General features: G+C 35.3%; 2 protein-coding genes across 7 annotated transcripts in view; both read left to right on the plus strand.

Annotated features, from left to right (window-relative positions):
- The window catches only part of LOC138709472 (1-acyl-sn-glycerol-3-phosphate acyltransferase beta-like), a 146,238-nt gene extending 135,880 nt beyond the window's left edge, over positions 1-10,358 (plus strand). For all 3 annotated transcript variants that reach the window (XM_069840259.1, XM_069840260.1, XM_069840258.1), the window contains exons 4-6: positions 408-589; positions 3,747-3,912; positions 6,680-10,358. In XM_069840259.1, the coding sequence (XP_069696360.1) occupies positions 408-589; positions 3,747-3,912; positions 6,680-6,855 (524 nt within the window). In that variant the 3' untranslated portion in view covers positions 6,856-10,358. The remainder of the gene's footprint in view (positions 1-407; positions 590-3,746; positions 3,913-6,679) is intronic.
- A 14,424-nt stretch (positions 10,359-24,782) lies between these two features.
- LOC138709474 (zinc finger protein 660-like) overlaps positions 24,783-25,008 on the plus strand; it is a 38,918-nt gene continuing 38,692 nt past the window's right edge. For all 4 annotated transcript variants that reach the window (XM_069840263.1, XM_069840264.1, XM_069840261.1 and 1 more), the window contains exon 1: positions 24,783-24,979. Coding sequence is in view for 2 of the 4 variants with exons in the window: in XM_069840261.1 (XP_069696362.1) it covers positions 24,830-24,979 (150 nt within the window). In the remaining 2 variants the exon portion in view is untranslated. The remainder of the gene's footprint in view (positions 24,980-25,008) is intronic.

Genomic DNA, 25,008 nt, shown 5'->3' on the forward strand with positions numbered 1-25,008 from the left:
TTCACTCTTTAAAAAGATTTATTTTAGTATAGGTACGTATTATGACCAATTTGACTGTACAAAGATAACGAACTTTTCGTTAAAGCCGTGCTCATTATATAGGATCTGATAAGTCACGTTCTACTGTTTTTACAGGAGAGCAAGTTAAAAATTTCAAGATCCATTATATTCTATTATCTTTGGGTTATCATTCTTCAAATTTCTTTGGACTAATGAAGTTGTTATTGTGTACAATTAAACTACAAACATCTACACTATCTGAGGTATTAAATGACATCTAAAACAGGAAAATCTATAATTTTGGGCTCATCAAGTTTTTCTCTGTGCTCTTCATATGTAATCTGTTACAGTACTTTTGTAACTCTTCCTGGTCTGTAACTTACGATTTTATGTGAATATTTGTACAGTTTTAGCTGAGATATGGCCTGTAATGGAGCGATGCACAGTCATTTCCAAAAAGGAGATTTTTTACTTATGGCCATTTGGATTGGCTTGCTGGCTGTGGGGGACCATCTTCATTGACAGGTTGAATGTAGAAAAAGCACAAAACACTATCAACAGCACGGGGGATACCATACGCAGGAAGAAGGTAAGCTTAAGCTTTACAAATAAAATGTTTAAAAAATGTAGATCGTCTACTTAATAATTACATGAAAGCTGTTATGTCTTGACAACCAAAGTTATTATTAAAGATAATGAAAATACATTTTGCTTAAATTTTAATTTTTATCTAAGACACATCGCAAGTTTTTGAAGAGGTGGAGAAGTTCAAATATCTTGGAGCAACAGTAACAAATATAAATGATACTCGGGAGGAAATTAAACACAGAATAAATATGGGAAATTATTTGGTTGAGAAGCTTTTATCATCTAGTCTGCTGTCAAAAAATCTGAAAGTTAGAATTTATAAAACATTTATATTACCGGTTGTCTTTATGGTTGTGAAACTTGGACTTTCACTTTGAGAGAGGAACATAGGTTAAGGGTGTTTGAGAATAAGGTGCTTAGGAAAATATTTGGGGCTAAGAGGGATGAAGTTACAGGAGAATGGAGAAAGTTACACAACACAGAACTGCACGCATTGTATTCTTCACCTGACATAATTAGGAACATTAAATCCAGACGTTTGAGATGGGCAGGGCATGTAGCACGTACGGGCGAATCCAGAAATGCATATAGGGTGTTAGTTGGGAGAACGGAGGGAAAAAGACCTTTAGGGAGGCTGAGACGTAGATGGGAAGATAATATTAGAATGGATTTGAGGGAGGTGGGATATGATGATAGAGAATGGATTAATCTTGCTCAGGATAGGGACCAATGGCGGGCTTATGTGAGGGCGGCAATGAACCTCCGGGTTCCTTAAAAGCCAGTAAGTAAGTAAGTACACATCACAAGTAATGGTGATTGCAAAATAGAATTTACTACAAAACATCAAATAAAGCCTAATGAATGTAAGCCCTAAATTTAATATGATAGATATTTCATTCACTTGAGAAAATAAAAGACACTAGAGACAAACTCGAACAGCAGCTCTCAAAGAGATTATCTAAACACAATAAATATCAGATTCTATAGAATCACAATGCCTATAGCACAACAAATTTTTTATTAACATTTTGTGGTGGTATTAATGTAATGGCATATTTACGGTAATTGTAAGTCGATGAGTGGTGTATGTTGTAAGAGGAAGTAACTATACACATAGCAGCGTAAGTATATTGAAGTCACCTGTAGTTAGTAAGTTGGGGAATGCACTGAGAGAAAGCATGTTGACATTATTTTGTAGTCAAAACGTGTGAAGAGCAGAAAAAAGTTCGTACATCGAAGTATGAGAAATGCATCACAAGGAAGTAAGTATATTCACAGTTACTTGAATGGTGGAGCACGAGAACTGGAGTAAAGTGAAGTAGGCCCTACTGTGTGAGTAAATTATCTCCAGACCACGATAGCAGCAAATTGACTGTTGGGCCTATGCACTTTAACACTGGTTACAGAGAAGGCGTATTATCAGTGATTTGATAAACCACAAATTATTAATGTAGTAGTTAAGCTTAGAACTCATTTACTCACTCAAATTAAGAAAGGAGATGCTGAATTTTTCTTCCTTCATATTCCAAAAATTTATGATAATGTTTAGGAAATGAGAAATGAAGGAGATATTTTTCCAGACGCTATTTTATAGGTACGGTTTTTTCAGGGTATGCAACTTACTGTTATATAGGTACTTTATTTTTTAAAAGTACGGTACCCCATATATATATATATATATATATATATATATATATATATATATATATATATAATATAAAAGTCATAGGAAGGGCACATATTTGTCCTGATAATTCTTTCCTCGAATACCAATCGTCCAAGAATTTTTTTAAATTTTTAGTCACTTATGTAATGATGCTGTGTAAATTACTACATTCTTTAGCGTCAATAGAATTAGTGATAGAGAGATGGTGTCAAGTATTCGCCATAAATTTCGCCTTTTAGTTGGGGAAAACCTCGGAAAAACCCAACCAGATAATCTGCCCAAGCAGAAATAGAACCTACATCTGAGTGAAGACCCAGATCAACAGTCAAATGTGCTACTGTCTGATCTACATTGGTGGCTTGTCTATAGAATAGTGGGCTGTATGTGCTGACGCAGAATACTGCTGTATAAAGGCATAAGTACAAATGATTGATTAAATGGCAAACTTACTAGTGTTAATTATAGTTTGTAAATTTGCCACACGAAATATACAACACGAGAGATCAATAGTCTGTATATACAAATCCTGCAATAAACCTGACATCAAAAAGAAAAAGGATCAATCTGCTGACTTTATTGTTCAGTCATTTTTTTACTTGGTTATTTAACTACGCTGTATCGACTACGAGGTTATTTAGTGTCGATGGGATTGGTGACAGCGAGATGATATTTGGCGAGATGAGGCCGAGGATTCTCCATAGATTACCTGACATTTGCCTTACGGTTGGGGAAAACCTCGGAAAAAATCCAACCAGGTAATCAGCCCTAGCAGGAATCGAACCCGTGTCGAGTGCAACTCCGAATCGGCAGGCAAGCATCTTAACCGATTGAGCTATGCCTGTGGTTTTGTTCAGTCATCTAACCAGAATAAACAAAGCCTATGTTCAATCTTTCAACGCTGTACGAGAATACAATACAAAAAGGACAATACCTGAAGTCAGAGAAAGAAGAGAAAAGACTGTTCGATGAATGTAGCATATTATAAGTTTGTTTGTTATTGAATGTAGTAATTTTTAAATCCTATATATCTGTTCTGGGTATTTATTGTATTTATTAACTTAGTTCTGTGTTTTCCTGAAACAATTAAATCAAATTAATTGATTAACTAGCGGACTTACTCGTGTTAATTATGTAAGATTTGTGCGGCTTACAGCTGTTTCAGTGCTTCACGCACCATCCTCAGAGCCTACTAAATCTCGGCGTCATCTCGAACTTCTCTGTCTGTTATGTGGGTGTGTTTGATTGTTGAAAGGTGTTGAAGAGTGGAGTCAAATAGTGTGTGTACTGAAATTGATCTGTGTGTTGAGAATTTGATTGGGGTGTATTTTAGTGTGTTTGTATATTTCGTATTGTTACATAATTAACACGAGTAAGTCTACTAGTTAATCAGTTAATTATATTCAAGTGTTAAAAGTAGTGTACACAAGATTCAAAATGAATTAAATCAAGTTCAATATTAATTTTATTTACATTTTATGTGTATTTCTTGCAGGCAAGACTATGCATGTTTCCCGAAGGTACTCGTAACAGCAGTGCAACTCTCTTGCCGTTCAAGAAGGGAGCTTTTCATGTTGCTATTGCATCGCAGACTCCAATCCAACCCATTGTAGTGTCAAGGTATTACTTCCTTGATGATCGTAAGAAGCTTTTCAATCCGGGTATGTATGCAGATAGATAGATAGATTTATTCGTTCCATAATATTCTTACATTTGCTTTATAGCATAGAATAAAGAACACGTCCAAATCTTACGTTTAACATATATGAAATGCAAATATGAAAAATGTACAGAATTAATATCTAATAACAATAATATTTTATACAATGTAATATGTTTACCATTTAATAGTATTAAAATATTTACACAGTACTGTGAAGTGTCAAGAAGTCATCTACAGAATAGAAAGTGAGATATTAAGTAATTTTGTAGTTTTACCTTAAATAATGCAGGGTTTTGGCTATGATTCTTAATGTCTTCAGGAAGACTATTGAACATTTTTATCGTCATGTAACGTACTCCCTTTTGATAGCATGATAAATTTGATGATGGCATATGAAAATCATTCTTTCTGCAGGTATTTATTCTATGTATGGCAGAATTAGTTGGAAAATTTTCTTTATTACATAAGAGGAAATTTATTATAGAGTAGCCTATATGTACTGATTTGTTAAGATTAGAATCTCTAATTTTTTTAAAAATAATCTACATGATTCTCTAGCCTTTGCTCCAACTATTATTCTAATGGCTCTTTTTTGTAATAAGAATATATTTTTACTATCTGCAGAATTTCCCCAAAATATTATTCCGTAGGACATAATGGAATGAAAATAGGCAAAATATATGTCTTTAAGATACTGCTGTTTAGAAATTGTTGTAACAATCTAATTGCGAAGCATGCTGAGCTAAGTTTGGGGGTTATTTCTTTGATATTATTTTTCCAAATTATTGTATTATTAATATGGAAACCAAGAAATTTGGTTGTTGATGTTTCTAGTAGAGGTATATTGTTGATAGGTGTATCTAATATTTCAGAGATTAAATTTGAAGTAGTTTTAAATTGAATTATGTTAGTTTTATTAATGTTTAATGCTAGCAGATCTTTAATCAGTATTACCGGTAATATAGAGATGTCGGTAGGTACCTTTATCACACATAAGGCAAAATTTAATCCTTGCCAAAATACTCAGGTTAGGTACCATACGTTTTATTTTTTTATTGTGCGATACATAAAAAGGAAGTATTATGATCCTGCAGAAATAGCATCCATATTTTCATAGAAATACTACACATTTTTAGCATCCATGATATGAAAAAAACTTATTTTAAAAGTCCATTGAGTTATCAAATATATAAAAATTTCATAGTCTTGGCAAGCGCAGAAGAAGTGTTGCTGTACTGATGTCTATATCCTATTTATTTTTTAATATTTCATTGGAAAACTGGAGACACTCTTTGCTAAAAATTTAATAAAGTGAGCCTAGGTTTAATTTCTCTGTAATTCAAGAATCCCAAAAATTATGATGCAATATAAACCTAGAGGACATCGTCGACCAGGAAGACCGTTAAGAAGACTGCTAGATGGGGCCGAAACAGGTCTACAGAGGCCTAATTCGTGAAGGATGATGATGATGATGATGATGATGATAATTAATGTGTGTGTCTCCAATGCCCACCACTTCACTTGCGTGATTCGGGTTCCGCATACTGCGGACAGATGGCAGAACTGTGACCCATTTTCTAGTTGTATGCCACTTAGGCGGGTAACGCTGTGCATGATGCGTATCTGTGGAGAGTTATGTCGTGTACTAGGGTGAGTGTATGTGTAAGTGTAGTGTCTGGAATGAGTGATGATGATGATGATGAGGAAGGAAGAAGGGAAACCTGGTGCCGGCCTGTCGAACAGCACCAAGGGGGCCGCCAGGCTTAACGTCCCATCTGACGGACGAATCACTATCAACAGTGACATATGCCTTCTCTTCATATGCACTGCGGAGAGATTTGGGATTTAACCCAGGCATATTGGTGCACAATCTAGTGATTAGAAGTTGTGCACCACCATCTCTCCTAGTCCCAAGGTAGAAATTTTACCTGTCGGGAATCGAACCCGGGTCGGCTAGTCTGGAGGCAGACACACTACCACAGAGCTAACTCGGCAGACTTTCTATAATTAATAAAAAGTCTACTTATTGCCCTTTTCAGTCCAGACATAAGCATTATAGTACATTATGCAACGAGCCTATAATGAAGGTAATTAAGAAGTGAGTATGGATATTTATGAAACGAGCGCAAGCGAGTTTCATAATTTTCATACGAGCTTCGTAATTACCATTATAGGCGAGTTTCATACGACTTTTTATGCTCGACCATATTTCTAACTTGATATTATTAATTTTATTGTATCTGACCTGGAGCAGAAATCCGTATGTTGTGAGATGTGCACAGACGCGAAAGTATTGATTTTTTCCGAGGAACAGATGTCCACATTGACCTTGCTAGGCCATAAGAACCTACAGAGATAACATTGAAATAAAATTAGACATTGAAAAACGAGATGACAAATTGAATTTATTTGAATATTATTTACAATTAACGCTAATTATTATAGTAACAGAACATAACCTTCTGCGACAGTATTGGATTTCCAGCCTCCGTGACTTTTCGCTAATTCTCTTTCGATTGCATATCCGAGAATAATCGATACTTGCGGTTTTATAACGGTAGAAAGCTGACCTGTCATTGGCTGAACAGTTGTAACCTGAGTCGTCATTGGCTGAAAGACCTGACCTTTAATGAGTAGGTGTACTTTAATGACGTGCATTAAAGGTCTGCTACCAGGTGTATAATTACTACATTTCGGCATGGTCGAGCATAAACCATATTATAAAATTAACTAAGTATTATAGTTGAATCTTGTGTTTATTTTAGGTCACAGTATTATCAACATTCTTCCTGCAATACCAACGGCAGGTTTGACGAAAAATGATGTTGCTATGTTGATTGATAAGACGCATTCGGCCATGTCAGAAGCTTCTATGAAGACAACGGAACAAGTGTTAGCACACACAGCAACTCCAGTAGCAAATGGCAAGAAGTGCAACTGATGGCAACACTCTGCGCTATGTGATGAAGTTGTCTTGTACAGACCCCTCCAATCTAATACAAATACTCGTACGAAGTACAGTGCAATGAAATCATAGTAATATAACATTGCAGACAGAAGGAATATTTTTATAGTTCACTGCTGAACAAGAGATGGGTTATATATTTGACTGAGAGGACATCTTGCGATTCAAACAAATGAATCGTGGGCTCTGGGGAATGTGTTCTTGCAGATAACATTTATAACAGACTTAATGAGAGAGAATCTTACATTTGCATGGTTAACTATTCGTGAGACTTTTCCAACAACATTTAAGAGACAAGAAAGATATATGTATGTACCGGTACAGTGAATTGGGGTTACTTTGAACACAGAGGAAACTTTGAACATTTTTTCAGAAAATCATATTTAGGTTTCTACATGCTGCACTTGTTATAAATGGAGGTAAACAATCATAATATCATACTCATATCAAATTTACCTACATCTATAAGAAGTGCAGCATATACAAACCTAGATATGATTTTCTGAATAAAAATGTTCAAAGTTTCCTGTGTTCAAAGTAACCCCAGTTTACGGTATTTATATTCTCAATCAAATTATCAATAACTAAGTGGGATGATCAAGTAATTACACATTTATATTTCTGCGTGGGGGGAGGAATATGAAAATTAAGTGTATTGAAACAACTGGTCATTCTTAACTGTACGTTACCATTAATATTTATGAGTCTGAACATGCCATTGTTCCCCAGAAGCCCATGAAGATAATGTTGATTATTTAGAAGCGAGTAACATCATGGTTATTTATATAAAGTTATTAAAATATTTGAAAGAATTTGCTAAGCTATTCTGATAAGTATATCAGATTTTATTGTTGTGTTGTCACTGTTATCCTGAGCCAAAATCAGTGGTGAAATACAGAAGAGGGGCGAAATAGATTCTCTTAGAGATCGCGAAATATGCGTAGAATAAAACATAGGTACACTATTTCAAGCAGAATTTTGTATGTTGATCTGTTATATTTTAGTGTCATTTACTTGGGTATCGTTATCAATAAAGCTGTTTCGAATTTTGTTAAACTTTGGCCCGGTTTCTTCAACCTTTGTTAAATTATAACAGTATGTTATTCCATTTTAACTGTAAACTTAACAGTTGAAGCATTTCTTCAACTACTGTTAGTACGAACAGGCTATTAAAACCTATGTTAATTTAACTGCCCAATTTCATGCAGTTATATCATTTAACTCTCTGTTAGCATAGAAGTATCCAATATGGCTGGTGCGTTAGATGCTGAACTTATATATCTGGATTATTTAGAAAATTATATCCATGAATACATAAACAGAGCGGATGATTTCTGTGATTTGACAGACCAGAAATTCATACAAAGGTATAGGCTATTTTCTGCCAAGGCTTACTTTTCGTTTTCAACTTAGATCCGTTTGTTTGTTTATTCTCATTAATTGGTTTATACTGCGAAATAATTTCCAGCAGAAGGTTTCTTTCGAACGAAGAGAAATTAGTCCCATGATTTCTTTTTGTTCCAGTGTTTTCCATTTCATAACAGCAACACCAATACGCCGCTCCACACTATTGTAATACAGACGAGGAAAGAAGCAAAAATCAAACCTGAGAGAATAGAAACACTTCTATCCTCTCTGAATCAAACAACGGAAACAAGCGAGAATCGCAATTGTCAGAGTTCAGAAAACAGAAGTGACCCTATACTTGGTTATAGGTTATGGTTAAACTCTAGAATCTCTGGTCCTAACAGAGAGTTAACAAACAGAATGTTAAAATGTGAAATATAAGTTGAAGAAACGCAATATTTTTAACAGCAGTTCATACTTTTAACTTACAGTTAATTAACGCTATGTTAGGTGCATTTTAACAAAGGTTGAAGAAACCGGGCCTTTATGTTTTAAATTAGTCCTAATATTTTAAAAAGTAATATCCTTTTCTATTTTTGTAGCACAGCGTGGTAAAGTTTCATCAATTATATAAGACATTCTAACCTTTAGTATTTCCTAACTTCTGCCTTCTTAAGTTACCGGTAACTTTAGTATTTGTATACAACAATGCATACTTAGTTGGCCTTGGTGGTCTACTATCTTTGGGATTTAAAATATGCGAATACAATCACGGCTGAGGGTGATGGATCTTGGAGGAAAAATCAAATTATGTACTGGTTCAGTTTCCATTGACTATGGAAGTAAAATGCTAAAGATCTCCTTCATACAAAAATAAGAATAAATTAATAAAAACAAAGTTCTACATCTAAGCCCATCATTATCCCCTTCTTAACGAGTAATTGCAGAGGTCTCTGGTAGAAAAGAGTGAGCACACTTCGATTAAAATGTATCCTAGTCTGCAGCTTTCTGTGTGTACTCGGCAGCACACATGTACGAAATGCATAATCTAAAAATGGATATAATTTAAATGAAGACCAGTTGAGCAGAGCCAATAACTTCATTGTAGAGTGTTCAACATTGGAAACCTATCAACTATGCATTCCTTTATTAATGTGATTTATTTGACAACTAGTGAAATTAAGCTCAAAACGGTTTATATCAAACTATGTCCATTTTTATAAACATAAAATGTATATAATTGAGCATTCGAACGTTATGAAAACTATGAGAGATAAATATTCAGGGAAGAAGATAGAGAGAAAGAGGAAGGACACTTTCAAATACAAATGAAAATATAAACCGTTGCATATTTTAATAATTGGGTGTAAAAATTATACTCTTACACAATTTTCACTTTTTTTTTTTTATCTTTTCATTATATTAATAATGAATAGAAAAAAAATATTATGATAATACAAATATTAGCTTTAGATTTGTGTAGAAATATTTGGCTTTTCTTATATCATAAAAGTTGTCTTCTTGATATTCATTCAATAACAAGATGCAAAACTTTGGATGTTTCTACTTACATATCACCCAATTTTGGGAATGAAACTACAGTCGTGCTGGTTTGAATGTTTTATATTTGTTTCGATTTACAAAAGGAGAGAATGAATCTATGATAAGAGAAGTGATTAATGAAGGGCATTCAATATATTTCTCTTCATATGAAGTGACATTCCAAAATTATCCCACCTCACAAATTTTTCACTATGGCTCACTCAAAATGTATTGTTTGTATCTATTGTCACTTCAATATTCTAGAACTCGCGATTATAAATCAAATGGGTGATTGGCCAGGTCTATATCTGCTAGCAATGCAAAGAAATATTACCGAGAGATGCGCACAGCTAATTTTATATGCAATTTTGGCTCCTTCATGCTCGTTATGAGGAGAGGTAGCATCATTGGGCACAGTCACACAAGTGACATTGGTTCCTGGTGTAAGTACCACTAAAAACATAAGTTTTCTGCAGTGACTCATAGTTTTGTTACAGTAAGCTTTTGAAATTCTGTCATTTTTTTGTTTCACGATGGATTCCAGATTGGATGACCATATTTGGTGAAGAGAAAACATATTCTATGTAAAAGACCTTGCACAAAAAAAAAAAAAAAATTTAAAGACGGATATTAAGTACCGGGAAGATTAAAACTAAAATCTAATGAAAATATTACAGAGAAAATGGAGGTCACTCCTAAAGGAAATGCACCAGTGGCAGTTCCTCGGAGGAGGGAAGGGAGGAACGTCCTCCTCACATTTTTCTTCTTTTGAAAGTAAATACCAAATGAAATATATGCTTTGAAATTCGAGGAAGATCCGATAATTTTTAAATTTACAGCTATAAGAAAACCTCGGTTGATCGAGTTTTAAACGACGCGCACTCATATGCTACTAGATAACTGTGAGAAGGTTGCGAGATTGTTTGTGTGGAGGAATGTCAAGCTATTCCTCCTTTACTGCAGTTAACACACATAGACAACAGCGCGCTAGCGACCAGAGAAAGAAGCAGGGTTTTAAATCAAGTAAATGAACTGATGGGGAGGAGATCCTCCTCTGAATCAGTGCATCGGCGGGAAATAGAAACTGACTGGTCTTGCAGCAAGCTCCCTACCGCTGCCATCTAATGATGCTGCATTCAACCAGAGTATAACACATCTAGGAGGAGACGAAATAAAAAGAGTTTTAACGCAAAGCTATGAAAGACACCATATAAACTTTCTTAAAATTATAAATCAAAATATATTATTCATTGCACTTTATAAAAGCTACTATTCATGGTTTGAAACTTTCGAGGATATCTGAAAGTTGAAGTTGGATTTATATAAAACAAAGAGGAAGTAGTTCTACATTAATATCGCATATCTTTTTGGCCCCTGAAATTCACTTCCATTTACTGTCTACTAGACAGAACAACAGCCAAGTTGTCAGTTTTGCACAAATATCTTTGAAATTGAAAGTACAGCAAACTACATTATTTTTAACATGAAAAATTAATCGGCCACTGGCAGCTTTGAACAATAATGGTAGTATGACTTTACAAGAACTGACATTCTTCAAAAGCATGTAATACTGAACTTGTAAAATGTACATGTGACAACACAGACCACGTGGGTGGGTGCAGTTTTCTCGCTTTCCTAACATTATTTCTCATTCTCATTTCTGTAAAACGGTTCCGGTTATGTGTTAGTAGCTGGTCTCTTCCAACACGTGTGAAAAATGCTGCGAGGTTGTGAATTTCCTTGTAATTGTTAATTTGTGCAATTATTCAACAATGAATGGAAGTGAAAACATATTATATTTTGAACAATTTAGGTAACTCAGTTTACAAAAACAGATTATTGCTATACAAAAGGGAGGAAGGCCAACCCCAACACTACCTGGTCTTACATGTATGCATGTAGGCTAATTTGTAGCATGTTTCTCTCAAGAAGGTGTCATTTGGCGCTGTTAACTTTTTTCCTCCTCTTAAGAAATATGCAGGAGCCGCCTCTGAAATGCACCCTTCATCCCAATGTAAAGTACTTCTTACAATTAGGCATTTCTGTAACCGGTAATAAAAAACATAAAATAGTTCTACCTTAAAATACGTTTTATTGTTAAAATTAGAACATAACAACAAGGACTTAAATGAGATTCTTCATTTCTCTGTGTACAGTAACAGGTATCAATTTTAGCAATTAAATTGTAAAACTTAGCAATTAAGTTAAGATTTTGCATATTAAATTTAATAGACATAGGCCTATATACTGTGTATGGTGTGAGTGTAGTACTGTGTACTAAAATGGTTGATTTTTATAACGGAACATTATGCTTGTTAAATATTTCACCACTGATTGAATAGGAAAAAAACCTACTTCTGACCTTGGAAGTATTGTTAAAAGTTACAGAAGCTGTGTGGTCTATGAAATTCTGCAGTCTCCCTCCCGTTTGTTGCTAAGTGTAGTAATTAAGTGGAAAAAAAAAAAAAATGCAAGAGTCCCTGAAAGGTTATAGACTATAGAATATTGTAATTACAATATCAGTTGTGATTTCAATATTTCACATTCCTGCATTTAGAATCTGTTTTAAAGCTTAACTAAATGGCATTGTTGTTTTACTAAAGTAGATATAATATATATTAAGACAATTTAGTACTCTGTTGAAATGATTTAGCAAATATAAACTAAGTTTAATATTTGATACAATATTGTTGATGTCTACTGTTATTAGTTACTCTCTCAGATTAGAAGGTTAAAGGATAATTTTTGTAAACTTTATGTATCAGTAGCTGTGTCGCAGTCTATTTTTTATTGTAAAATGAGTTGCAGTGCAACGTTTCTGTTAAAGAATGTAGCATTAAAAATTTAGAAAATTGTAACTCAATGCTTTTTTTTTTGGAAACCAGTACTTAGAATTGACAGAGTAAAGAATGGATTAAAAATGCCTTCGAAATATTAGATTTGTGTAATTGGAAACACTTAGAACTATCTTAGTAAGAACTCGTAAATGCTAAATGTGGGATATCGCTGACTGTAACCATTTTTCTGCACTATTTATGTAACATGATGTTTTATTTTCAACAAATGAATATATATTTCTAATATGTTAATGATTATCAATGCTGTTTTTGTTTTCGATTAGTTTTCCATGAAATGATAGATTGACAAGTTATGTATTTGGACGGAATTAACTGTCGTTTGTACTGGTAGCGTCCATAATTTACATGAAGTAAAAAGAGAAACTTTCTGAAGTCATTTATAAGATCGATGCTGTGGATAAAGCTAGAACAGATTACATATGTATCGAATGCAAAACAAGGACAATAGCACATTGTTAATCTGTTGAGATTGTACTGCCAAAAAAAGGACACTTTATTACTGTTATAGTTGCGTTAGTTATATCCCACTTGAGATACAGTAAAACCCCGATAAGATGCTGTTCAAGGGACCGGGTGTAAACCGCTTATTAACCCGGACCGCGTATTAGGCGGGTATATTAATTTTGACTTATATACAGTATCTATTAGCATTTTTCTTTATTGAAATACATGATTCATGAAAGGTAATACAGTATTACTCCATTATGTAATTACTGTACTGTAAGTCAAAGATATTTACAATATGTACTGTACTTAATTCTTTCAAAAAAAAAAAAGCCAGTTATAGATGTTTGCTGTGTGCGTGTTCTCCAAGTCCTCATGTTTACCACACTTCAGTTTCTGCGATTGCATCCTCCCGACGTTGCAGCTGTAGTGATTGAGTCGCGATTTTTTATTATCGTTCTTAATATCGATGATGGGATTCCTAATGAATCAGAGAGTTGTTTCTGAGTAAGAGTACTGTTCTCATTGTACTTTCGTAAGATTTCCAATTTTTCCGACACAGAAAGCGCTTTTTATTTAACACTCATTGTAATCACATTCACAGACCTTCAATACACTAAAGGACAACAAACTACCCAGCAAAAATTTCCAGAATTTTATTACGGCCGAGTGAGGAATGTTGTTTGAGAGAGAGGTTAGCAGGAGGGTGAGGTATTGTAACTGTATGTAGGCTTTAACCACGCAGATAAGGAGTCGAATAAGAGAGCGTAACAAGAGGGTGGGGTATACTGAGGTATGAAGTATGAAGGTTTAAATGCGCAGGTAAAGGGTCGAATACCAATACTTTTCAGGTTAATGGCACCAGTGAGTTCAATGACCAAGATGTTTCATTGCTGTTACAGTACATTGCTGAAAATTACATCGAAAATATTCCACAAAAATAGTGTATTATGCGGGACTTGAGCGCAACAAACGGGGTATTTTATAAAGGCGTTATATATGAAATGTGCAGGGATCGGACAAGAAAAGCGTATTACACGGGATAGCGTAATAAGTGGGCGCGTCTTATCGAGGTTTTACTGTATGTGGATATAAGGAGAAAACTGAGCCGAGGTCTGGTATAGTTCCTGGGTAGTAGAGCGTTGGCATGCTCAGCCAAAGGTCCCGGATTCGATATCCGGTTCTGGAACAATTTTTCCTTGAAATTATTGGAGTCAGCTTTACAGGGAACTATACCTGAAAAGCCAGATTTGTATAATACATGCTACTGTTTGATAACAGAATGCCACAAATATAAGTCACACAGTACATGTGGGCTCTGACATTCTATCAAACCACTTCAGGTATGTGAATAAAAGGGAAAAATTGAGCCAGGGTCTGGTATAGTTTCTGGGTAGCTCAGTCGGTAGAGCATTGGCGCACTCAGCCAGAGGTCCCGGGTTCGATACTCGGCCCCGGAACAATTTTTCTTTGAAATTGTTCGGTTATATCTCAGTTTGAAAGATATGAAAATTGATAATCAACCATTAATCTAAGCGTGAAAAATGTTTCGTATCTCTTTCAGATTTGTACAGATATATTTATTTTTTATTACTAGGGCCTACCTGGAAACCGAACAAAGATGTGTTATTCTTAGTTTTCTTACACTGTACAGCCATGAACACTAGCGTATTCAATAAGATGCAAGAATCTCTCTTAAGACAATCCACGTAACCTTCTACATGCATTCTATGCTCGAATATTGGCTTCCTTACGGTGCAACAAAACAAAGTGTAACCCAAAAATGCACATCTATTATTACATTTTAATTTTTAACTCGGTATGAAATGAAAATGTTGGTATCTTACATGTAATTTTTACAGACAGCTTAAAAGAAGAAAGGAGTATGTATAATAATTATATAAAATTGAATATATTTAGGAAAAGACAGGAGTAATATGACACTAAAGGAAGAGTACTACTTGTGACAATGTACACATACAATCTGTAGGACTGTAGGCTATTTATCGTCGAGAGTTAATTTATGTTATATCCTGTAGTAAACTGAATAAATTATATTCTTTTAAAAAAACTGAAACATCTAACACTGACTAAACTTGAAAATTATGCAATTTATTGTTTTATTTTGTAAAATCAGATTTGCAGTCTTCATATAAATGCTGTTTTCATGGTGAAAATTATAATGAAGTTAATCACCGTCCAAAGGCAATGGAATAGATATCTGTTCAAATAGTTCTGTATAAATGATCCTTTGCATTGCATAATTGTCGAAACAACGATGTTATGGAATTTACGTCCTGGAGAATTAATGGCGACCTGTTCTTTTTATCCTGTTGTTATCGACGTAGTATAAACTGCATTGTAAAATTGGTGAGAGCCCTTTAGGAGAGAAAGGGGGGCCTGAGCCCTCCCTCGGGTCTACAATATTTACTTTCTAGATTGATTTATTAATGTGAAAAATTAAATTGCCGATATATGTGTTGGAAGGGCCTGTAAACTAGTATTAAGAGAATTCAGTCATCATTCCCTTACTTTGCAGTTATTTCGTAGAAAAGATGAAAGACTGGACTTGAAAGGAAGAGTTTAAGAAAAATTTTCTAAAAGCACGAAAAACTTATAATTGAGGGGGTCAGAAGCAAAAGAGTATGAGTGATATTTCTAAAAATAAAAATGAATTAAGTGTATCCAGAGTAAGTTAAAAAAAAAAAATTTTAGTGGCAAAGGGATATATATATATATATATATATATATATTTTATCGACGTAACATATTAAAATTTAGAAACAAAACTTCACGGAATTTACGAAAGCATAGGCATTTTCAATCACATTTTTTCTTTTCTTTTAATACGAAGTCATTACTTTCAGTTACATTGACAAAAATACCGTGTATTTATTTCTTTGTGTTCAACATCCTCCTCTCCCCTCTCTTGGAAGAAACACATGGTTGCCCTTGTGATAGTGAGATGGTATATGACGAGATTAGTTCGAAGTTTCGCCATGGGATTATCCGATATTCGTTTACAGTTGGAGAAGACATTGGAAAAAAATCCAAGCAGATTTCTAACTCACACCGAGCACAGAATTTGCAAGCCAACTCACTGAACTGTACGGATGGCTAACAATCTGCTATACAAGAGCTTCTATACCTCACAGAGGATTAATTTATGGTACGACACGGCCAAAAAAAATAAATAGAAATCATGTCTATAGTAAACAATTCAACTGGCACCTGGTACTGAGTTTCCTCATGAACTTTTTAAATAATTACTGTACCCTCTTCCATGGTGATTTGTCCACACCTGTGGAGTAACGGTCAGCGCGTCTGGCTGCGAAACCAGGTGGCTCGGGTTCAAATCCTGGTCGGGGCAAGTTACCTGGTTGAGGTTTTTTCCGGGGTTTTCCCTCAACCTAATACGAGCAAATGCTGGGTAACTTTCGGTGCTGGACCCCAGACTCATTTCACCGGCATTATCACCTTCATATCATTCAGACGCTAAATAACCTAGATGTTGATACAGCGTCGTAAAATAACCCAATAAAAAAAAATCCATGGTGATTTGATTGATTCCTTCTCGATCAACTTTAGCAGCAGCCTCAAATGTAATAAGCTAATGTAGCTCTGTAAATACAATGCTTTTATTCTATGAAGAAGAGGAGATTTAAATTGTATTATCCATTGTTAAGTAGTCACATTTTTCCTTTCATTTACTATCTACTTAGTTTATAATCCATAGTTTGAACAAATTACATTTTATTAATAATTGATTAAATGGCGATCTTACTCGTGTTAATTGTGTAGGCTAATCATGTGCGGCTTACAGCTGTTTCGGTACTTCTTCACACCATCCTCAGAGCCTACTAGATCTCGGCATCATCTTGAATTTTGCTGCCTGTTGTGTGGGTGCGTTCGATTGTTGAAAAGTGTTGAAATGTGATGTGAAATAGTGTGTGCACATTTTATTTATTTTATTGCACATAGTGAGTATACTTTTACAAAATAGTAAGCAATATGCTTGAATTTAATGATAGGCTAAGTATCACAATTCCAGTGCAGCAAAATCTGTGCAAATAGACTATAAATAACTGTCCATGTAGGAAACGTATGACAGCTTACTGATTAAAACCACACGTGCAACTGGACTTCTTGTGTTGTTGTCGTTGAATTACAGAAAAACTTGATGTTTCAGAAGTGGATCTATCTTTGTCTTCGGGTAAAAGGAGGAAGAGAAAAAATATCTAATCAGCTCATTGGACCAGCTACAAATGAGTAACTGGCTACTAGCCAATAAATTAAGTCCAATATAAATCCCTTCTCTTCAATAGTCCTCCATGGTTTTGTCTTCCGTTCCAGTACAGCAGTATTTATCATGTATGTTTTTCACTGACTAAAAAATTTGACTTGCTGCAATCTACTGTCATGTCTGTCAACTTCTGAATACATCAGTGCACTCAAAATGTTCTATAATTTATCTCCAGTATGGTCTGTTTCCTGTAGAGCTTTCAACATAATTTGCTGTCACTATCCTGGCTACAGTCAAACTGAAATCTTCAACTTGTGTTGTAGTTTTTGTAGAGAGATCAAGCTAATGCGAAACAACCATCATAATAGAGTAAGGACTATGATCGCTGATTTTCTTAGACTACAAGGATGGGATGTTCACGGGGAGACTCATTGTCTCTCTAGATCTAAAGTTTCCTGGAATCAAGGCATTTATGATACCATGAAGGAAACACACCTGCAGATTGGAGATTGGATGGATGGCTACTCAGAATCGGAAGATGTCATCGACATTAGATAACTGATTTATTATTATTATTATTATTATTATTATTATTATTATTATTATTATTATTATTATTATTATTATTATTATATCGTATGTATGTACTACACGACCAAGGTGGGAACCGTTTTGTTTGGTGGCGCTGCGATTCGCTTCACAACACAGGACGTGCTGTAAAGTCCGCATCAGATGCAAAATGAAGCACATGCTGAACTGTTCTCTTGTTTCGTTATTATTAATACGCTTTATATGTTATATGTTCGTATAAGTTTATAATTTATAGTTCATTGTTTAGTTTTATCTATCATATGCTTACACACATAGAAATCTATTCAGAAAACACACCACAACATCGGTGTTCGTAAAGGAGAAAACATAAATCAAAAGTAATGTAAACTAAAGTAGCTACCGTATTTTATATGATATTGCATTTGATATGCATTTCTTATCTTAGCATTTCTCATTCTTTACCTTCCTTTCTAATCCTACTAATTGTTTTTAGTAGGTTATTTTACAACGCTTTGTCAACATTAGGTTATTTAGCGTCTGAATGAGATAAAGTTGATAATGCCGGTGAAATCAGTCCGGGGTCCACCACCCATAGTTACCCAGCATTTGCTCATATTGGGTTGAGAGAAAACCCCGGAAAAACTTCAACCAGGTAACTTGCCCCGACTGGGAATCGAACCCTGTCTTAGCGGCCAGATGAGTTAACCGTTACTCCACAGGTGTGGACTACTAATTGTTTCCTTATTTGTCTTCACAATAGCTGCAGCACTATCTGTTGCCTTCGACAGAGGTAGGAATCAACCAGTTGTCTTTTCTTCATCACAAAACTTTATGGCATTACAACGCTCTGCGCTTTGGCTACGAAACACACGTCTTCCTACACGCAGCATTGCGACCGGATTGAAACGCTAGGCATTGGATGTGACGACACTCCAGCAGTAAACATACGCAGCGAGCACGGAGTTCCTCATTGTGCCACGACAGGTCCCATCTTGATCGCATAGTATGTATGTATGTATGTATGTATGTATGTATTACCTACCCACTTTACTTGCGTGATTCGGGTTCCGCATATTGCGGATAGATGGCAGGACTGTGACCCATTTTCAAGTTGCACACCATTTCGGCAGGCCACACTATGCATGATGTGTATCTGTATATCGGTTATTAGTTATGATATTTATTTCATTATGAAGTTAACTGTGTCAACGAGAAAAGTGTTAATGTTTTCTTATTTAATGGTGTTCATTCATTTCATTTAGTGTTCTGCCTAAGGGCAGATCTTTCATTGCAAACCCATTGTTGTTATTAAATGATAATTACATACCGTGTATTTCTGGTTACTGATAGAGGACAAAGGGATTTAAGGATGCCACAAGGAACCTATCTATAAAACAATGAAGAAATAAATAACCGGAACTTAATCAATGGATCATATTTAGAAATTAGCAGGCTTTGACAATTTGTAAAGTAAGAGAACATCAGGCTTTGATTTAGCAACCATAAATGATGTTCTCTTGTTTTACGCCCAGAAAAATATACAGTATGTATCTTCTACAGATTCAAAGTTTATATCTGAATTATCATTTAATTCGAGAAAAATTCGTTCCGGCACTGGGAATCGAACCCGGGACCTCTCAGCTCTGCGCGCTGAGTGCTCTTTCCAACTGAGCTATGCCGGGACACAATCCACGGTGCCGGCCGAACTCCTCTCGTTTTAATGTTTTACGGCCTTACTAACTGCACTTTAAACAATGTAAGTCATACATGCAGGAGCGCATATTTAAATGACTTTATGGCCATATTCAATCTCAGTTTGTGACAACTGTTAACAATTAATACAATTAATTAATTCATTATATATGAGGTCTCGCCTACCTCATTGAATATTACACGACTACTATGAAGTAGCCAATGTGTATTATCATCATTTAATTCAGTTGGAAAGAGCACTCAGCGCGCAGAGCTGAGAGGTCCCGAGTTCGATTCCCGGTGCGAGAACGAATTTTTCTCGAATTAAATGATGATAATACACATTGGCTACTTCATAGTAGTCGTGTAATATTCACTGAGGTAGGCAAGACCTCATATATAATGAATATGTGATTTATATCTGAAGTTTGGACTGTGTAATTCTGAATCAAGTATTTCAGCAAATGAATAGTTAACTTTGTCAGTTATAAACAAAAGGTGAGTTTTAATTCTCCCAAAATATCTATCACTTCTGTTTATCATTCGTCTTCTTATTCTTTTTCTTCTTCTTTTGAGGCGTGGAGGAGCAGGAATAGAAATCGACGCGGAAAGTCATATATGCACAGACATTATTGAACAGGATTTTCGTCTAATATTAAATAAGGTGTTTTAAGATAAAGTATCAGACATGTTTGGAAACCAATCATTCGATAGCTACATCCCAGAATATTCTTGCACTTGCTTTGCATTTGTGTCAAAATGTTCCTAGTATATGTCCACATCACTGTGTGTTTATAGTCCAGCATTTTTTTATAATCATTTATGCAATGAACTAGTTGTTTGTACAGTAACCACTGGATTGTATATTTTTTGTACTTTTCATAATGTAGCTGCATTTCAAGCTATGAATAGTCTGTAATGGAACACTGTAAATAGAAAACCTTGTATATGTGTAAAAACGAATTATATTGGTAACTTGCTAAGAATTTTAATTAAAATATATATATATTTGAATCAAGACTGATGTGAAAATAAAGTTGATAAAATCAAACAAATTTTTTACTGTTATTGAACACCCAAGCAAGCAAACAGCTTTTTCCTAGTTGTATTCGACATCAGAAATGTTTACTTAAAAAAACACACACACTCTCTCTCTCTCTCTCCCTCCCTCTCTCCCTCTCCCCCCTCCCTCCCCTCCTCTCTCTCTCCTACGGGGATAACCCTATCCTCCCCACAATTGCAGAAGCTATAAAGCTAACTTAACTTTGTAGGATAAATCGTAATACAGTGAACGCCAGTAGGGGAAGTTATCCCCACCCTCGCCGCTCGCCACCTCACTCACCTGCTCTCTCTCTCTCTACTGTCTGTCCCCGCTTCGGTGGATCACTGCCTACCGCCTCGCACGTATTTCATATTTTATACAACCAAATTTTATGTGCATTAGACACAACGTTTTTTCCTCGAAGTGACACATGGATCACTGTCTACTGGCTCGTACAACACAACACAACACAATAGAACCAAATTTAATGTGCATTAGACACAACGTTTTTTCCTCGAAGTAACACATGGATCACTGTCTACTGGCTCGTACAACACAACACAACACAACACAATAGAACCAAATTTAATGTGCATTAGACAACATTTTTTCCTCGAAGTAACACATGCATCACTCCCTACCACCTCACACATATTTCCACACAACACAACACATGTAATGTGCATTCGACACTACAACACAATGAAGCTACAATTGCATTTCTATAACACGTTATGGCGGTTCCCTTGAACATAAATAGATTCATTTTCCCTTCTACCACCAACTCGTCTCGATAGCCGAGAGGTCTAAAACATGACCAAAAAGCATGTGTGTGTTTCGTTGGGAAGATCAACGGATCGAATACTACCCTTTTCAAAGTCATAAGAAAAAAAAGAGAGAGAGAGAGAGAGAGAGACAGGAAGCAAGGAAGAGAGAAGGAGAGGCAGAGAGAGAGAGAGAGAGAGAGAGAGGGAGGGAGGGAGGGGGACACAGGACGAAGTTCCTCTTTTGGTTCGTAGATGCTGCATTCACTCTTTTTGTTCCACTTTCCTCCACTAGCTTGTAGGGGAAAAGTGGAAAGGGATCGTGGGTGGAGCTTAGCATTTGCTATATTGCGATTTGCCCTCTAATTCTCTCGTCTCTCACACATACTCTCTTTTTTCTAAAATTTGGCAAGAAAGTGGTTTTCCCTACTTCCACATCCAGTTGCTTCACATGAGATGCCTAGCCACCCCTTTCTCTACCTGCGTGAAAACAATAGACAAATATATATTTGTTGTGAATCGTGACCATTTAGGGTCAAGGCCATTTTTCACATTCCACAGAATAGGAGAGGAAGGAATTAAAATTTTACCAAATGAAAATGAAAGAACATAATTCTAAAAAAATTAAAGAATGAAGGAAACCAACTTTGTATACAGACAAGTGTATCGAAAGTTTCAAAATTTAAAAATATACTGAATATAACCAATAGATTATTGAAATAGGGTCTATCGGGATAAAATTGTCAAATATGCATAAATATGGTCTAACAAAGTAGCTTAATTTAATTAATTTTTTCATAAAGTAGATTTCTGTATACTTACGGAACTCATTTATCCTATAAAAGATATGCTGAATCACGAAAATCCTACTACTACTTATCGGTTAAATCTAATTTATTATTAGAAAGCACTTTTTTTCATCAGTCCTACCGCTATACCTTAATTTTTTAAGTCATTCTAACGATTAGCTCTGCTGGATAGTGTTTGTAAAAAGAAAATACCTGGAGGATTAGTTTTAGTTCTTAAAAATAAGAAGAATCTAATAGAATGCTTTGAGAAACTTCATTTTTTCATTAGTTCATGCCTCAGCTGCACCATCGTATTGTCAACTACATTAGTTTCTATAATGCAGTAAATGCATTTCTTGAAACAATCATGAAAGAAACGAATATCCTTCTGGTATTCATCAACAAGAAGAAACTCCTCCCATGAAGAAAAGAAACTCGCAGTAACTTGTCTCTGCAAAAGAGGTGTGTGATACCATTTCTTATGAACATATGATCTTTCAGTAACACATAACACCACTCTTGCAACTTTTGCTGATAACACTGCTATACTTGCCTTACATGAGTGTCCTCATCAGGCCTCTCAATAGGTATCTATAATCTCATCTTGGCTGTTAATAGCAATGGAATGTCTCGGCAAGCTACTCCAAATCCCAACAAGTTACGTTTATGCTACGTTGACAAAAATGTCATAAGGTTAATTTAAATAAGGAGGGACTACCACAAGACACTCATGTGAAGTATCTAGGATTATATTTAGATGAATATCTGACCTAGAAACAACATATAATAACTAAAAGATGCAGGCGCAGCTCCTTTGAAAGGGCACAGAGTCATGTGACCTACCATTAATTTAGAAGTAAATATTTTGTGTTTAATGTTATTAAATCAGAATTTTCTTACTCGATAAGAAAGCTATCCTTTTATAGAGATTCAGTGGCCAGGAGCGCTAGCACCCAATATCCGCGCCGTCAGTATAATAGAGATACCCTCCTGTTATTTAACCGTTGGGCATGTTAGAAAAATACATTCGTCCTTGAAGTGGATGCAGGGACACATATAACAGAAGGACAGCGTTTTACACATACCGGTACTAATTTTCATTATTGTACAAGATAGAGTAATGGAGAAAAATAATGTTGACTATATCCAAAATTTTGTTCCTGTAAGCTGTACCTAACCCCTTAACTAGTACGTCTGGCAACCCTAAATGCAGTGCTCGCTTCTCATTTAATAAGCTAGCAGTCACTTTTGTTGACGTCGTACAAAATTTTGTCCAATATTATTTTGAGAAGATTAACTCCGTACGTAGATAAAATAATTGGGGATCATCAGTGCAGTTTTAGGCGTAATAGATCGACTATTGATCAGACTTTTTGTATTCGACAGATATTAGAGAAAAAATGGGAGTATAAGGGTACAGTACATCAGTTATTCATAGATTTCTAAAAGGCATATGACTCGGTTAAGAGAAAAGTTTTATGTAATATTCTTATTGAATTTGGTATTTTCAAGAAACTAGTTTCATTGATTAAAATGTGTCTCAGTGAAACTTACAGCAGAGTCCGTATAGGCCAGTTTCTATCTGATGCTTTTTCCAATTCACTGCGGGCTACAGCAAGAAGATGCACTATCACCTTTACTTTTTAACTTTGCTCTAGAATATGCCATTAGGAAAGTTCAGGATAACAGACAGGGTTTGGAATTGAACAGTTTACATCAGCTTCTGGTCTATGCGGATGACGTGAATACGTTAGGAGAAAATCCACAAACGATTAGGGAAAACACGGAAATTTTACTTGAAGCAAGTAAAGAAATAGGTTTGGAAGTAAATCTCGAAAAGACATGTATATGATTATGTCTCGTGACCAGAATATTGTACGAAATGGAAACATAAAAATTGGAGATTTATTCTTTGAAGAGGTGGAAAAATTCAAATATCTTGGAGCAACGGGAGGAAATTAAACGCAGAATAAATATGGGAAATGTTATTCACCTGAGAAGCTTTTGTCATCTAGTCTGCTGTCAAAAAATGTGAAAGTTAGAATTTATAAAACAGTTATATTACTGGATGTTCTGTATGGTTGTGAAACCTGGACTCTCACATTGAGAGAGGAACAGAGATTAAGGGTGTTTGAGAATAAGGTGCTTAGGAAAATATTTTGGGCACGCATTGTATTCTTCACCTGATATAATTAGGAACATTAAATCCAGACATTTGAGATGGTCAGGGCATGTAGCACGTATGGATTAATTCAGAAATGCATAAAGAGTGTTAGCTGGGAGACCAGAGGGAGAAAGACCTGTGGGGAGGCCGAGAAGTAGATGGAAGGATAATATTGAAATAGATTTGATGGAGGTGGGATATGATGATAGAGAGTGGATTAATCTTGCACAGGATAGGGAGCGATGGCGGGCTTATGTGAGGGCGGCAATGAACCTGCGGATTCCTTAAAAGCCATTTGTAAATAAGTAACACATACTCGAAAAATGTTTAAATCACCGCCTTTAACGTGGCTAACCAATTATAATATGATTTCGCCACTTCAATTCATTTGTTTTAAATATCCCTAATTGTCGTTAAAATTCCCGCAATTAACGGAAAAATTATAAACTTGATTGTTGGCAGCACTGTCAGGCCCGAATTGACAGGGTTGGCCGGGTTGACAGGCTACGTGAAAATGGAAAAGGGAAGAGATATTTGTTTTAATTTTAATCAGATATGTCGGTTTTGTTTATCTCAAGGAGGTGTAATGTCTGCAATATTTGCAGATTCCGGCCAGGAGATGACCTCTCTGCCTACGAAAATCATGTCTTGTGTATCAATTCAGGTTAGTGTTGATTACAATTATTCCGGTCC

This window comes from Periplaneta americana, chromosome 11 (assembly GCF_040183065.1).
Source record: "Periplaneta americana isolate PAMFEO1 chromosome 11, P.americana_PAMFEO1_priV1, whole genome shotgun sequence".
In the NCBI taxonomy this organism is placed as follows: Eukaryota; Metazoa; Arthropoda; class Insecta; order Blattodea; family Blattidae; genus Periplaneta; species Periplaneta americana.